Source organism: Spermophilus citellus, assembly GCF_964194105.1.
Source record: "Spermophilus citellus genome assembly, chromosome: 1".
Taxonomy (NCBI): Eukaryota; Metazoa; Chordata; class Mammalia; order Rodentia; family Sciuridae; genus Spermophilus; species Spermophilus citellus.
Window position 1 is genome coordinate 227,656,111 of NC_138182.1, and position 17,276 is coordinate 227,673,386.

At 33.5% G+C, this 17,276-nt stretch overlaps 1 protein-coding gene across 3 annotated transcripts; it reads right to left on the minus strand.

Moving 5' to 3' along the window:
* Positions 1-408: 408 nt before the first annotated feature.
* On the minus strand, positions 409-17,265 carry ANKRA2 (ankyrin repeat family A member 2). Of its 3 annotated transcripts, XM_081273602.1 has the most exons (9): positions 16,799-17,264; positions 14,189-14,576; positions 13,433-13,591; positions 11,822-11,887; positions 9,501-9,598; positions 8,873-8,998; positions 8,524-8,590; positions 7,891-7,971; positions 409-7,358 (listed from the first exon to the last, which is right to left on the minus strand). In XM_081273602.1, exons 2-9 carry the CDS (start codon positions 14,475-14,477, stop codon positions 7,303-7,305), a joined length of 942 nt encoding a protein of 313 aa, XP_081129728.1. In that variant the 5' UTR covers positions 14,478-14,576; positions 16,799-17,264; the 3' UTR covers positions 409-7,302. The 3 variants fall into 3 exon arrangements, with proteins under 3 accessions (XP_081129728.1, XP_081129729.1, XP_081129730.1); XM_081273603.1 differs by lacking the exon at positions 8,873-8,998 and having other exon boundaries at positions 16,799-17,265; XM_081273604.1 differs by lacking the exon at positions 16,799-17,264 and having other exon boundaries at positions 14,176-14,400.
* Between the last annotated feature and the right edge of the window lie 11 nt (positions 17,266-17,276).

Here is a 17,276-nt window from a genome sequence, read left to right on the forward strand (position 1 = left end):
AAGGTCCTGAGAAACTCAGCAGATCCTGTCTCAAAATAAAAAATAGGGCTGGGTTTGTGGCTCAGTGGTAGAACACTTGCCTAGCACACATGAGGCGCTGGGTTCCACCCCTTAGCACCACATAATGAATAAATAAATAAACAAACAAACAAATAAATAAATAAAATGGCTGGGGATGTGTCCCGTGCTAAGTATCCCTGGGTTCAGTCTTTGGTACCAAAACAACAACAAAATGTACATTCCTTTGAATTTTGTCAGTAGTATCCACTACAAAAGAATATGGTGGTAAACTTTTGAGGCTCTCATTAGTTATCTAAGTATGAGAAAATCTGACACAGAAAAAAATTAAATATTAAAGAGAAAGAACACTTAATTTAAGAATTTATAATAACCAGAGTTTGTCTTGCCTTTTGTTTTATTTTTGTCCAGTTTACATCAGATTTATAAACATTTTATTTATCACACAGAAAATTTATGAACAGACATGAATACATTCAATGCCACCCACTGGAAATATAAATATTCAATGATATAATTTGTATGAAATTATCTATGATCTGTCTGTTGATTATGTATGTAGATATAGCCAATTATTTTCTCACAAAATAATTTAAACTTTTTACTTTTTATATGCATAAGGATAAAAAGTTATGGTAATGAAATATTACAGAATGTTTTCTAAAAATCAGGAGGTTAACTGACATTTTAAAGAACACTTCACAGCCATAAACCCATTACATTTTCCTTAAAAAAACACCAACAACATATTCACTTATCCAAACTATTGGCAATATTTTGTAAGATCAGGAATATTAAAATTTAACCTTTTGCATTCAGATCTCCAGTTTCCCTGTGGTGACTCTGGAGTGAATCATTTTTATATTTTATATTTATAATCAGCAGGGTGATGTATGAAAAGTGCTGTCACCAACACTTCAGGATGCCTGTATTAGTTTACTCTCAACTGATGAAAGGAGATTAATTACTAGTGTGATTACTTTAGCCACAGTCCAGCTTTCCCTGAAATACTAACAAGTCCTGGTGACATGTCTTTTCAATGTTCTATGAAACAAAGGCCAACCAAGGATTATTTGAAGAAATGGAATTCGGTTCAGTGTTTATTAAAGGTCTCAGACTTAGTGAAGTTACATGTTAATTTGAAGATTTTATCTAGTAAAGAAATGATTCTTGTTCCATGGAAATAATCCATTATGGCAATTTGTGTCCCTTTTGGACATTAACTGGGTTTGTATACAACCCAGCGATCTTATCTTACTATTGTCAAAAATTACTCAGCTTCTCAGATGCTCTTGGAGTCAGTTTTCATCTCTTACTGGTTTCTTCATTAATTAATGAGTTGAATGAAATCTTTTATTTGTATGAGAGTGTCATATTTTGTAACCTTTTGAAAATTATATTTGATCAGTTCTGAAGGTCAGGCACTGAGATGTTTGAGGGGACTCACTTGATGAGTCCCCTCTTTAGCCTGCACATCTTTCCTTGACCTCTGAAGTGAGTCCTGGGTGGAAACACAACTTTAACTTTTCTTGCTCTCTAGGCCTTCCTCTTTTTCTATTGATTTTCTGAATTTGTTTTTGTTTCTAGATTGCACACATTCAATAAATTATTTTCTATTAGTGGCAGCAATGATTGGGAATTCATTTTTATAATCTAGTTGGTGATCTCTGTTGGGTGAATAATGGAGACCTGTGCTCTGCTGGGTGAGAGATAACAGAGAATCCCATTTATCAGCCTTTTTATTTTTTTTTTTTTGTTTGGTTTGATCTATTCATCTACATGCAATCTCAGATGAAGAATTTTGTGATTGGTGGATAGGAACATAACTCTTCAATTGTCTGAACCTGTGACTGAATCTATAAATCTGAAACAATTAGCACTCTGTATTTGCATGTCTGCACCTGTAATTGTAAAAGGCCTTTACCTCTCATTGTATAAGTAGGAAATACTTTCTAACTCTGGAAGGTATTTATAAACTAGATTATAATGTATCATTAAAAGAGTGTTGTTCTGATTGGCTTGTATGAGTCAAATATTATCAAAATCTAGGAAATAGAATGAACCTCCTGCACTTCAAGTATGCTATAATTTTAAGAAAAAAACAATTGTTTTTCTAGAAACCACTATCTCAGAAACATTTTACAAATCCAAGTTTACATAATGGTGAGTTTTTTAATAAATTAGCCTAATTTAATAATTCGTTTTTCTAGAATACTAGTTACATGTTATTATCCTAAGTTTATCAATATATAGCATGATTCCAGCAAAAACTTTTTAAATGAAAACTTTAGTTTGTTATCACAGAAAAAGACTAATTTGAATTTCTTAAACTTTTTATACTGGTTTACTTATTTAAATAAGATAAAATACTGCTACTTAATGCTTAATATTATAAAGGTGTAAATTTGTATTCAACTAAATTGAATCATGATTTTGACAAACTTCTAATATCACCAGTAATTATGTTTTAGAGTTTGTCAGCTTAAACATAATTTTTAAGATCCTTGAGTAAAACTTGGATTAATAGCTGGTTGCAGTGGCACATGCCTGTAATCCCAGCGGCTTTGGAGGCTGAGACAGGAGGATCGAAAGTTCAAAGGCCAGCCTTAGCAATAGACCCTGTCTCAGCTGTAGAGTACCTCTGAGTTCAATTCCCATACCACCCCCCAAAAAACCCCTTAGATTAATAATAAATTATGAATAAGTGATTATTAGATAACTAATAATTTCCAAATAAGATAAAACATTGAAGCATTGATTGTTTAGTATACTTTTGGGTTTATATGTTTTTGGTTCTAATTTTTATATGCTATTGGCTCTATCTCTGGACATATTAATGAATGAATGTTTGTTTTTTATCAAAGTTCAAGAGATGTATGTGACCATAGAAAGTTGTATATTTATTCATAAATTTCTTTCACTACCCTGATACAATTCTCTACTCTGACAGTTCTCAATTTACCTCCTAGTTTTCTCTATAAAGTAGAATTATTAGTTTAGTTAAAATAAGCACTAATATAGCTGATTGAAACTATATTAGTTGATAGTAGCAGAGAAATACAACTGTGTATACAAGTACTATTTCTCAGCACTCAAGGGCTTATTTAAATAAAGACTGTAAATCTTCTAACTTAAAAAAAAATTGTCTCCCAGGGTCAGATTTTAAATTTTGAAAGAAAATATTTCCAGGACATCTTGTAGATCTACAGCTATCTTTGAGACTTCTTAGAGAGCCCTTGGAAGATTACAAAGATTTGTCATTTCACTTTATATGAAGAGGTAGGCTGGATCAATCATATTTGTTTGGTATTCTCCATATTTCTTAATTATCTCAATATCATAAAAAGAAGAACATCATTGGAAGAAGTGTCCCGTGTTAGAAACGAATGCTCAACCTTCCTAAAGTTGATAGGTTCAGATGAGCAAAATACTACTAATATAAATATTTCAGATATTATGCATATTATGGAAAGACTCTGGAGATTTTTTAATACCCTTACTGTCTGTAATATGTTTTTACCCTTTGGAGAGATAATCAATTGTGTACAAAATACTTATATAGAGTAACACAATAGAGAATTTTCTCCTTTCTGACACCAGTGAGTCATGCAATCTTATTATCATTTTTTATTTTATTGGATGCATATCTGAAGGTTCTGCTCTGGGCCCAGAGCCTCTAAGTGTCAGAGCCTTGTAGAAAGGTGTACCAGATACTCCTAACTACTGACCCTAACAAGAATAGACTCCTGGATACATGCTTCTTGGCTGCTATCACTTAAACATCCTTCAAAGACTAAAGTAGATTGAGTCAGAATTTCTGAATTCCAAGATTCCAAAGATTCATTTCTGTTCAGCTGTATTTTATAATAACCCACCATTTTACATAAGATCCCAGGAAATAAGAATTAATTACACAGAACCAAAATAGCTGATGAGGACTTTTAAAAATAGTAATTAGTATGGAATGTTATATTATTTTTGATGTTTTCTTCTTCAGAGACATGAAAAAATCCTTTATCATTTCAAGTTATCCATAACCTTCAGTTTTTAGATTATGCACAGTAAACTAGAATGAAATGTTTAAAAACAGTATCTGGTTTTTACTAATGTCTTAAGAGTGGGTCTCCTTACGTTTTATGACAAATTAGTTTTTTGTATAGGTTTAATAAGAATTTGTCATTATTTTCCCAAGATATAAGTGTACAGATATGTTTTTCAGCCAAAATCATACCCAATTTTAGAATGATCCTATTAACCAGGCATAAGAAGTTCATATTAAGGAATGGGTTAATTTTTATTATGTGGAGCCATTGTCTACAAAGCCATTTCCTACACTGGTCTTGGTGCCTGTCTCTGTACCCCAGGACTTACTGGTACTGAGGAGTCACTTCCTAAAAAGCCATGGACTTAGCAGATATTGCAGGCTTCAAGAAGGGAGACATTTATACCTATTTATTGATTTTGTAGGTGGAATCTAGGGAAAAGAGTTTCCTGGGTGTAGTCCCCTAGCCTACAAAGGAGCAAATAATCCGGACTTTCAAAAGTCTGAGATTCATTATGAAAATTGTGGAAGAGAATGTAAATGTTGGCGTTTTAGTAGTTCCTCAATAATGTAAGGCTCTAGGTTTGCAGAGAAAACTTGAGGCTTATATTGTTAAATTGCTGCATGGATATAAAATATCAGGGCAAACCTAAAATGAACAGTCTTTTTTGTGATCAGAAATAATATTTAGATGTTATTTATGATTCCAAGCCAGGAGACTGCCAAAAATCTTACTGAAACTTGAAAATAAAGAAACAGAAGAGGCACATTCTTTCAGGGCCACACTGGGGAGGCCATCCAAGAAAAATCAAAATGAAGTCCCAAGACAAGCAGTATCAGAATCACTTGGAAACTTATTAGAATTGAAAATTCTTGGGTCCCACCCCAGACAAACTAACCTGGAAACTCTGGGGGGTAGTGTCCAGCAATCAGAATTCTAACAAACCTTTCAGATGATTCTGATATATATCTGATAAAGTTTGAGAGCCATTAATTTAAGAGAAGGTACTTGTTCAACTATTTGACCAATTAAAGGTCTCAGATTTAATGAAGGCACATGTTATCTTAATGATTTCTTTTCTATAGAGATGTAAATAATTTCTGTTCAGTGGAAAAGAGAACTTCAAAAGCTAAGGCTTATGACCTTGTTGGGCATTAGCCAGATTTGCTTTGCTTACACTGACATGACATAAACTATATAGCTTTTCAAATGTTCTTTGAATTAGTTTTGACATCATGCTGGTTTCTTCACTAATTGATGAGTAAAAAAAAATCTTCAGTAGGTGTTTATATGAAAATAATGTTTTTTAACTTCTCAAAAATTATTCTTTATCAATGTATTTCACATTGTGACTCTATGGTAATGAGTTCCATTACTAGGCAGATGAGTATTTCTTTCCATGTTAATTTTTGCTTAATATTTTATCCTTGTTTAAAGCACAGCATGTGGTACAGAAACTTTGAATGAATATGTGCAGTCAACAAATATTATCTAAAATACTTGATTTTTAAAAGAGGAATTTTATAAATTGCTTTTAAATACCACTCCTGTTAATTAACTTGTATTATTATTTCTTAAGGGATTTTTCTGGGATCTGTTACAAAGAATCCTGAGGCTAAAAGATGATAGAATTGCAAAGGGTAACATCCTTCAAGATCTGTTCTGAGATCCGTTGGCTGTCAACCAAGAGTCAGACTAGGGCTAAAGTGGTTATTCTGTATTCGGTCTTGGCACAGGTTGTTTAGTTGTTGTTCAGCAGTGGAAAAAGCAGTTGCAAGTAATACTCAGTGCTGTGCACCCATGTATCATTGGATGCTGTTACTGGACAATATAAATGAGAACTAACAATTCAGACACAACCCCTTGATAAGAAAAGGCACCAAATAGAAGGATGAATGACTTTAGGTAAATCCATCAAAAGTGCTAGAAAATCTGATTAAAGTATATGCCTTATTAAATGGGTGAAACATTAGGACTATTTTCACATATTACTTAGATTGCATGGAGAGAGAATATTTATTGGTTTTCTCTTTCTCCTGATTTTCTCTTAGGTAGCTTTTGCCTCCTGCATTCCAGGTGACCTGGGGGCAATGGAGGATTATTAAGCCATCTCCATATAGTGGCACATTTATATCTCATCATAAACAAATTTCTGCCTCCTGAGAATTTAAGTGCTAAGCAGAATGCTAAACAAAGAGTTTAAATGTGAACATTATAACAGCAGCACCCCAAATGACTGGCCATGTTTCCTGGCCAAGATCCTTAGTATCATTCCTTGGGACTACCTGCTTCTTCAGCTTTTCCTTTCTTTCCGTATCTCTCCATTAATCCACTTTTGCTTAGATTATCCAGATCAAGTTAATGTGGCTTACAACCAAAGTATCATAACTGATATAAAATCTGTTTTCCAGATGAAGTGATTAACTAAATCAAGTCCCACAATCAGTGTTCAAATCAACTTCTAGTCTTTGGCTCGCTCTTCTAGATTTTGGTGAAACATGAGTGTATAGTGTGCTCCTTTAGTTGAATTAAAGAGCATCTCACTTGTATTGCCTTCTCCTTTATGGAGGAATTTTCCTTCTAAAAAGCTTATTTAGGGGCTGGGGTTATGGCTCAGCGGTAGAGCGCTCACCTCGCACATGCAAGATCCTGGGTTCGATCCTCAGCACCACATTAAATAAATAAATAAATAAAAGTTATTGTGTACAACTACAAAAAAAAAGCTTATTTAGATGAGAAAAATTCTAAACATACTTATATAATTTAAAAAACTAGAATAATACAAAGTGACAGAAAAAGCACTTATTTATTTATGACATCAGTTTGTAAACAATCACACTGTGCACTTTTTAACAGTAACATTTTTTTCCCCTATGGATTTACAGTAAACTCTATGTAAATTCAATGAGTTAATACAGAGTGAAGATGAATAGGGTAGAATAATTTCTGAAAATGTCAAATTACGGCACTTGATAAAAGATAACTATCTGTACCATAAAAATTTACATGCCACAAAACATTAATGTATAATTTTAAATATACAGTAAAACACATTTATAAAAAAAGCATCAACGTTCATTTTATTATAAACCAGTGAATTACCCAGAGTAATATTTATTAAAACTTACTAAAAATCATAAAATATTGCAACTGAGGTAAATATTTATAAGTAAACAAAACTATCATTTATAAGGACTCCAAAAGTGAATGGAAGGGCAGACAACATTTTCTGGGGACTATGTCACTCCTTGATATTTTGAAGCAGCTTCAACAAATGTGACTCAATAACCTGTTGAACTAGAACAGATAGGTAATCAAGATTACACAGCATGTTGATTACAAAAATTTTAAAAATATTAAATTCAACTTATCCTTAATGTTTTTCTAAAATAAACTTTTTCTAAATAGGATACACCAATTATCTGAGGGCAATAATGCAATGCAAAACTTGAAATACTTAAAACTTAAGTCCATCACTAATTTAATAGTTGTCCAAGTTACTGGACTTTCTGTACCTAGGTTTTTATATTTTTTAAACTGAAGTAGAATCCAAAATAAGTAGTTTATTATGCAAAATATTAAATAAATGTTTAAATAGGTATGCACTTATCCTCCAGTAACTAATTATTTGGGTCAATGAAAAGCACTGTAAACAACTCATTTCTCAACTTTGTAGGAATTTTTTTTTTTTTTTTTTACTTTGCCCACAGTTAAAAGCATGTATCAGGAGTTAGGGAAACATGCAATGTTTTATGACTACAAGTGATGAAACACTGGCCTATTCCATTTAAAATAATGAAACAAAACCTGAGAGTTCTAAAATACTTACCACTTCTATAACCCAGGGCTACAGCTAAATCCATAGAATTATACCCAGAGTCGGTTTCAATTGTTGGGTCAGCTCCATTTTCTATACCAAAACAGAAAAATATACATAAGTAAAATAAATGTGTGAATATGTTTACCTAGTACTGGCTGGTATGCAAATATCTGGATAGATTTTCAGCCAATTCAGAGTATATTTTCAGAATGGTCTTCCCAAGTTCGTAGTATACTAGGGATACAGAATTCACTTGCATGGGCTGGAGTGAAAACAGTTCAAAAAGATGAAACTCATAGACAACTAAAAACTTATGCAAAGAGATACTACAAATGCAAAACTTATGCAAAGAGATACTACAGACAAGGAAAAGACATGACCCCAAATTCAAATGTGATTTACATGTGACCTCAAATGAAAGCAGCAAGGACAAATGCTTTAACAAAGATGTGGTGTTTTCATGGAGCTGCTTCTCTCATGGGCATCTCTGTGGTAGCAGGTACCTCAGGAGTGAACAGCAGCAGGATTAGTGTATTTTACAATAGATATTGGTCATCCTGACTAACACCAAGAAAGGCCAGATTGAAAAAATAAAGTCCTCGCAGGGCATTTTCTAAATAATTTTCATTTTCATCTGCTTACCTAAGAGCATCTTTACACATTTCACATGATTCCCATGTACAGCATAAAGCAAAGGTGTTCCTCCATTCTGCAAAATGAAAGAGCTTTTCAGGATGAACAACAGTCAAATATTGCTGTAGGAAGTTTTACTAAGAATTGGGCATGTAAAAGTAGTTTAAGGTAATTTTAACATCTTTCAAAGAATGCTTAAGTCAGAATAAATAATTGAATTTATGGCATTAACTTGTTCTTCCAGGTATTTACTTAAATAAACATTTTTAGGAGCATCATAAAATCTATTATGTCTCCCCCAGCCAAATAAATTCTAGAATGTGTTACAGTAGTTTTAAATTCAGTATCATAGACTCACCCAGTCATATTCATTTACATCAACTCCACAATCAAGCAGCATTTTGACAATATCTGTGTAGCCTTTACTACAGGCCAATGACAGTGCACTTTCTCGACCTTTTCCTAAAAGTTGGGGATCGGCACCCTGGTATGGGAAGTTGAAATAAAAGACTTTCAGTGAATTTAAACAAAAATGTTGCTACTCCTGTCAATAACAATTACAGTTCAACACTGAAGTCAGGTATGTTCTGGGGTCAATATGGAAATTATTATTCACGGATGCTCTTGTTATTGAGATTTTCTGAATGAATGAATGCCTTCCTTCTTCTATCTCAAGCCTAACTGTCCTTTCACTCCTGAGTCAAGTCACAACTCCTCTATGAAGCCTTCTCCTCTAAGGCCGATAGTACTTTTGTTCCTATTGCACTTAATGGGGGATGGACATGAAATTATTTCTCAATTTTTCATGTATGATTAGCATTGCTTTCCCAACTAGATCCAAGTTCTACAGAAATATAAAAAGCATTACAATGTTTTTTGTATCCTCCATAATTATATGTAGCTGGTTGGAGATACAAAAACTTTACTAAAGATTTAATGGAACTTAAGTAACTATACATATATATTTTCTGAGGCATTTTCCTTACATTCTGAAGTAGAAACTCTACCACAGCTATTTGCCCGTGTGCTGCAGCCCACATCAGAGGAGTAAATCCTTCTTCATCCGTGTGATTGATAACATTTTCTATTTAAAAGAAAAGCAATTTTTGTGATCTAATTTAACCATCACATATTCATAACACTATGAAATCACTGGCATTCCAAAAAGTTGATTATATGGCTCAAAAAATTCACTTTGTGCTGAGGTCCAATGGTGTTGTTGCAACTTGAAGTCTGATTGTATTAAAATGTGCCTCAATGTACGTAGCTGGGTTTATAGAGCATGTTCTTGAAGGTATAAACTACCAGAGAATGACAAAAGGCTAGATAGATACAAGGTGTCAATAGAACACTGGTCTCAGAATCAGGAGACCAGAGTTTGAATCCTGGCTCTGTTACTAGCAGTGTGACTCTAGGCAAGATACTTAATTTCTTCAATGCACATAATACCTTGTTTACCTCAGTGTATAAGCTGGGAGGATCATAATAAGAATTAGATTACTTGGTAGTCCCTAGCATTACATAAATATATACAATTATAAAAACTCCAAATTCTTTGGAAAGCCATCTTCTATTCCATAGCTGTTGCTGCCTATGAACTTCTCATTAATGTGGTTTGGTAACATAATATGAAAATTGAATGGTCTGAAATGCAGTATCACACAATCCCACTGTGAAACCCATTTTATTCCCTAGACTTAGTATAGTAGTTATAAATTCTAGCTTTCCCCCTAAATTATGTAGTAGACTGACAAGGAAACCTCCAAATATTTATAAACAAATGTAAATACAATGATTAAATTATAAGAATGACATGATCAAGAAAAACAAAACTCTGATCGTGCTCCCTGTATTCAATAAACAATGTTGGAACAACTGCTTAACTTTTTGAAAAGTGAAAATTAATGTAATCTTTACCTCATTACACCAAAACATTTTATGTGAGTCAAAGATGAGTAAGTTCTAGATAAGTAAGACTAAGGAATCAGTTCATTTATAGTTCTTGAATGGGAAATCTTTTTGAAGCAGGATATAAAACTCAGCAGGCACAAAGGAAATAAATCATTTACTACTTGAAAATATTAAACCTTACTGGGCATGGTGGCTTATGCCTTTAATCCCAGTGACTTGGGTGGCTAAGGCAGAAGAATTGCAAATTCAAGGCCATCCTTGGCAATTTAGCAAGATCCTGTCTGAAAACAAAAATTTTTTTTTGAAAATGGGCTGAGGATGTAGCTCAGAGGCAGAATGCTATTGGGTTCAATCCTTGGTAGTGCCAAAAAAAAATTAAGCCTTTGGAAGTAATAAAAGGCGGCAAAGGAAAAATGACATAATGGGAAGAAACTATATGCAACATAAATAGTAAAAAGCTAATTTCCTTAATTTAGAGAGTTCATATAAATCAATATATTGCAGGCAGTTTGCACAAAAAGAAATTCAGCAATCAAAATTCTAAAAATATAAAGTACTGTGAGATACCAGTTTTCACTCATGGATTTGTGAAAATCAAAGTATGATAAAATTCTGTGTCAGTGAGGGTATAGGCAAATAGAAAATCTAACTATGGTATGAGGACAAACACCTGATTTTATTTTTATGCGTATCTATGTATGTATGTATATATATGAATTTAGGGCTGGTGTGTAGTTCGATGGTAAAGCACTTGCTTAGCATGCACAAGGCCCTGGGTTGGATGTCTATTATTATAAGAAAAAAAAGGGAACATATACCCTTTGACCCAGCAAATCTACTTGTGCTAATTTACTCAATGGATAGATTTTAAAATAATAATATTGTCATTTAATAGTAAAAATTTTGAATTAACTCCACCAGGATGAATAGTTAAGAATATGCATATGTAATATGCAAAATTATGCAGCTATTAAAAGGAATAAAATAGATTTTTATGGCTTAAATGGAAAGCTCTCCAAAACATTAAGTGAAAAGTAAGGCATAATGCAGTATGAATATTTTCCTGCTGTGTAAATAATGAAAAGCAAATACATATTCTCACACATAACCCAAAATATAAATTGAAATGTTTTCTAGAAAGTTTTTCTGAAAATATAAGAAATGTATGTTTTAGGAAAAGTGTAGGGTGCCAAAGGAAGTTATAACTTTTGTACTTTCTATTACTTAAACTTTTTTTTTTTTTTTTTTTTACTATCCATTGGGTTAACTGCCTGATGAGATTATCCAACTATTTGTTTTGTCTTTATATGTTTCTGTGTTAAATAAAGCAAAACAACAAATCTAGTAAATCCTATTGAATTTGTTTTATATAAAATATTTAAAACTAAGCCATTACCTTGTTCAATACGAGTAGCCAGGTAGAGCATCTCTCCCTGAGCTGCCAATTGGTGAACAGACAAAGCTGAAACAATACCATAAAATATTTCATGTGCGTCTGTGTGGTATATGCTCATCATTCCATGGTTCATGTTTGTTTGGTAAATTTCTTTTCTAAAAAAAGCTTATCATTTTATCATTTAAAAAATCAAACATATAGTATATCCTAATATTATAAGTGCCCATTTTACATCTGAGAATTGACTCATACATTCATTTAAGGTAATTTGACATCTGCAAAATGTCCAGACAAAATTTATTCCAAAGAAATGGTTTAGGCACTTACACACACACACACACACTCAAATACATATACTGGTTAGTTGGTTTGTTTGAGACAGAATATCAATATGTTGCCCAGGCTAGGCTTAATCTCCTGGGCTCAAATGACCCTCTGCCTCGGCCTCCCAAAGACATGAGCCACAATGCCCAGCCTTTTGGAAGTCCTAAATATTTTTATTTCAAGATTCCAAGATTCCATAATATTTCAATATTTCCTTAACATTAGGAAGAGTGAGGTCATAAAAGCAAAACTGGCCTTGAGAACATATTCTTACAAAACCAATTACATATTTTTATTTGTAACATGAAGGATGTGATCCAGATGATCACTATTATTCATTTCTTTTCAGGATTTCAAAAATACTCCAGTTGAAATATTTTAAGGGAATCTCTTCATTTTAGAGCAGTAACAAAAAGACATTGTATTTTGAGACTTCTCCTAAAAAATTAGTATTGCTTGATCATTGACTTCAGTGATATGATCAGATAGCTTTAATATTCAAAGGAAAGTAACAGGGAGTTACATACAACTTTATTTAAATAAACCAGAAACAGTCAATAGGTAGAAGGAGAGTTCCAGAGGAAGGTTTTATGTCTTAACTGCCACAGCATGTGATTCAGAAATCAGGAGGGATTTAGTATTTCCAAAGTAAAAATAAAGATTTCAATAGGCTTTAGAATATATATATTTATGTCACAGTCTCAAATATAGTTACTAGCATTAAATTGCTGATTTTCTTTCATTCACACATCCATACTGTATAGAATACTTTCTGGTCTGAATAGAAAAACCTTATTTTCCTCTACAATGATTCTACAATTTTAAAAATTGTGAATTCAAAGTTTTAAAAAACGTAGGTTTCACATTCATATTCTTGTATTCAAATATAACATTTATACTTTATATTATAAATCACTTGGCTTTTTTGCAAAATCATTTGTTGAGCTATGTTTTATAAGTAAAACAAGCATTGTACTCCAAGAGCACAAAAATATTGGCAATTAATATGCAAAATTAATTTGCAAAATGTTTAAAATAACTCATTATTTCTGTAGTAAAAATTAAAGATTTTAATATTTCAATCTGTATTTGTTCTCAACACAGAAACATAACATTATTTAAATATGTAATAGTATATGAAAAAGTTTTAAATTACTAAAAATATTAGGATATTGCTTAACCTTTCAACAAGAGAATATGCATTTAATGAAAATAAATGCATATGAAAGCCAAATTCTTAAAATTCCTATACTAGAATATTTTAGTACATTAGCTACAAGTACTTACAATTTGCTAAAAGAGGTGTGGTAGAGACCTCGTTTCCTCTGTGTTTGTTGGTTAAAGTAGTTGACTGTTTTATGGGTGAGAAATGCTTTGTTGTAGAGGGAGTGTAGACATGCCTTACTTGAATTCCAGGAGAAGGAGATGTATGGATATTGCATTCAGCTAAGTGAAATAAATGTACATTAAAACAATACAATTAAAAAATGCATGAGGCATATGAACTTCTCACAACTATCTCTCACGTGATATTAAAATTTTTGTCATAAAGTCAATATTACCATAGTGAAAATTCCAGAAAAATAAGTATTAATCTCTTATTTTAAGAGATTAGTTTTATTATTCAATAGATCATTATAAAGGTAAATCTAAAGCATGTTGACAGACTTTATTGAATTAAAGCATTGGAAGCTAGTGCAAATTAAATATTCAGGGAACAAGGAATATTTAACTGATTCATTTAGAAAAGAAACAAGGAATTTTTTTCTATGATTTAAAAAGGTATAATAAAAAGCTTCACTAGAGAATTTGTAAATGAAGATTAGGTAAAAAAATTTTTAAAAATCAACATGTACTGCCTTTAACATAGACATTACATAGCATGAAATTATTTAAATTTGGTTTCTGTGAGGTCAGAAAATTCTATTAAAATATGATTTCCAAACTTCCTAAATATTTGTATTTTTGTATTTCCTATGGTGGAAATACACAAAACTCAAATAAACAAAAACAAATGCAGATATTTATACCATAACTTTCAACCTTTAAATAGGACAGATGCCACCTCCAGGTCAGAGTTAACCTGATCTTGAATGTTTTTACTATCTTCTTCATTTAAGGACTTCACAAATCGAGAACACACGTTCATATCAAATCGATTAGGCAATATGAATTTCATTCCCATGGCAACACCCTGAGCTGATCCTTCTTCTGAATTTGGATCCAGTGGGTGTTCTATTTTAATGTCTGGCATGCCAGAGAGACTATAACTGCTGGGACACTCTTCTACTATCAATTTGGCACCAATATCCAGATTTGCTGATGTAGCCATGATTTCAACTATAGTTCAATAATTAAAGCATTTCTTCATGATTTCTTCTTGGGTTCAGAGCAGTATCCAGTGTATTCTAGAATTTTGATACTGAAAAACCTGAAAGGAAAGAAATTAGAAAATTAGAAGTACTATATCAATTTAGTAAAAGAGCACAAAATAATCATTTTCAATGAAGCGTACAAACAGTGCTCTTAGAAGCAGCTAAACCTAATAGAGTACAATGTGCAAAGATACAGAAATCTGGGTATGTATTCAAGCTTCAGCACTTCACTTATAAGCTTTGTCACTGTACAAGTTATTGAACTTTCTGAACCTCAAATTCATTTATAAAATAGGGATACCACCATTAACTTTACATGATCCTGATAAAGAGCAAATGAAATACAGAAACATTATCACTTCTATCCTCCATTCCAACGAATTTTAGTCACTGTTTCTCTTCCTTCCTATATCTGAATATTGCCAAGTGGATAAAAGATAAGGCTACCAATGAAAATAAACTTTCATGTTAAAACTTTAACCTCTTACTTAAGGTTCATATTTTTAAAAACATGTTTATATAAGTGGTTCTCGGTTTGAATTTAATGAAAAATGTAACTTGTGTTATAGCCAAGTTTCTTAGCATTGTTGTCTATAACACCTTTGTTTCTTAGTGAAAGACCCTACACAGCTTTAGTTTTAATAAACTTAAAGGGGTATTTCTAAGTTTTTGTTTAGATTAAGCATTAGCAACTTAATACAGGTTTTTAAAAATGACAAGTAAAGTGTGTAGATTATGGATTGGCTTCCAAAAATAAATAGCTGTCCCGGATATGTAATCACGAAAGACAAGAAAACATACAATTTTTTTTCCATGTTAGGATTTACTGCCTCTTAGAAATTTTGAGAGGGTTCAATGAGTTTTAAAATTGGAATTAAAAGAGAAAAATGCATTAGGATCAGAGTGAAGCAGGTTTAGCAAATCACAGATTTCCAGATAACCAACTGCTTACAGTTTTAAAGATATTTTCAAAGGTTGATCTTTATAACAATCCTTCCAATAGGCAAGGCAAGTAATCATGTCCACACCAGAGGGGAGAAAAAGGCAGCTCATGAATTAAGGGAAACCTATCCAGTTTTATTGACTCCTTTCATCCTGACCATTAAATAAAAAGCAGCACTAAATCCAAAAGTTTCATGAGAGGGGGAGTTGAAGAATAATACAGTCAGGAAAAAAAAATCCAGGAATAAAGTTAGTACATTTTAGCAAAAGGAAAGAAGGAAACCAGAACAATTAGTTTGGTGACTCAAATGGACATGGATTCTTCTTGCATTCTCACAATGCAAGAAGTCTGTGGGTACTTAAAAGATGAGTGCATAAGTGAACTGTTTCCTGAGAGAAGAATGATTTCCTTCCTTCTTCAAACCAAAGGGAGGCTAAATGCAATTTCCCTAGGCTCTTAGCACTCTGTATATATCTTCAGCACTTGCCATTCTCTTGAAAATTCCCTTTTAAGCCCCCACTAAGTTGAAAACTCAAGGATGGGGACAACTCTTTACTAATCTTTTCACATGAAACAGTACTTGGTTCTACCAGGTGCTCCATACACGTTTTCTGATTTGAACTTCAATATTTTTTTTATAAAATATTTATTTTTTAGTTATAGGTGGACACAATGTCTTTATTTTACTTTATGTGGTGCTGAGGATGGAACTCAGTGCCTCACACATGCTAGGCAAGTGCTCTCCCTCTGAGCCCCAGTCCCAGCCCAATGAACTTCAACATTTTAAAACATTCTTTTCGGTGTCTAATATTTGCTGATGAGATCTTGCTTTCCATTCCCAACATCAACTAATTAGCTGTGCAACCCTGGATACATGAACCATATAAATTTTCTGAAAATCAATCATCTACAAAATAAAGGTGTTGAAATAAGCATCTCTAATAGTCTTCTCAGCTCTAAAGAGCTTGTATGTTATAAATCAGGGTTTACAGACGAAATTACCAGTTTTTTTTAGCAAATGTGCTTAGGGGAGGAGGATGGAAACAATGCTTATCTTGGCACCACTCTAGAGAAGCTGCAAAATTGACTGGCAAGTCAAATTTTTGAGTGGGAGGAGGGAGAAATAGACGACAGAGAAGTGGAGAGAGTGGTGAGAAAAGGAGAGCTTTGAAGTCGATCTGTCATAGCCCAGGAATGCAGGGAAAGAATATAAGGGGGCAAGGGGGCAACTGTGCTAGTCCTAGTGGAAGCTAATAGTAGAAGCCCCCGATTCTTCCCAATCCCGAAATTGTCCTAAAAGGAGAGGAAGGTACTATGAAATAAATGAAGCCTCACAGGCGACAGGTGTCCCAGCGTCCCGGAACAGGAGGAGCCCCGTGGAGGGGAGACCTGTAGAGTGGGAAGTCCGCTCCGTCGCCGCTGGCCAGCTGTGCTCGAAATGTCCCAGGCGGAAACTCGCTCACGCTGGGCCTGGAGAGGTTGGAGGCTCACAGGGAGGGCACGAGGCGACTAGCGACCACCTTCGAGGAGGCCACGGACTCGGTGCAGGCCCGGGTTGTTTTGGCCACGACGTCACTTCCGATTTTTTTCTTTCGTCTTCTGGCAAAAAAAAGCTCTGCAGCCGAGACGACTTCCAGGTGTTTTTTGTTTGGTTGGTTATGGCCGCCCCCGCGGTCCGTCCTGTCCGAGTACCACAGAGACAGGATCGCTTCGGTTGACAGCTCTGGGTCACCAGGCGAAGGCCACAGTCTAGACTCCGGCTACGCCTCCGGTCTGGTTGCCTTGCCCACCCACCCCGGCCTCGCGTCATCCG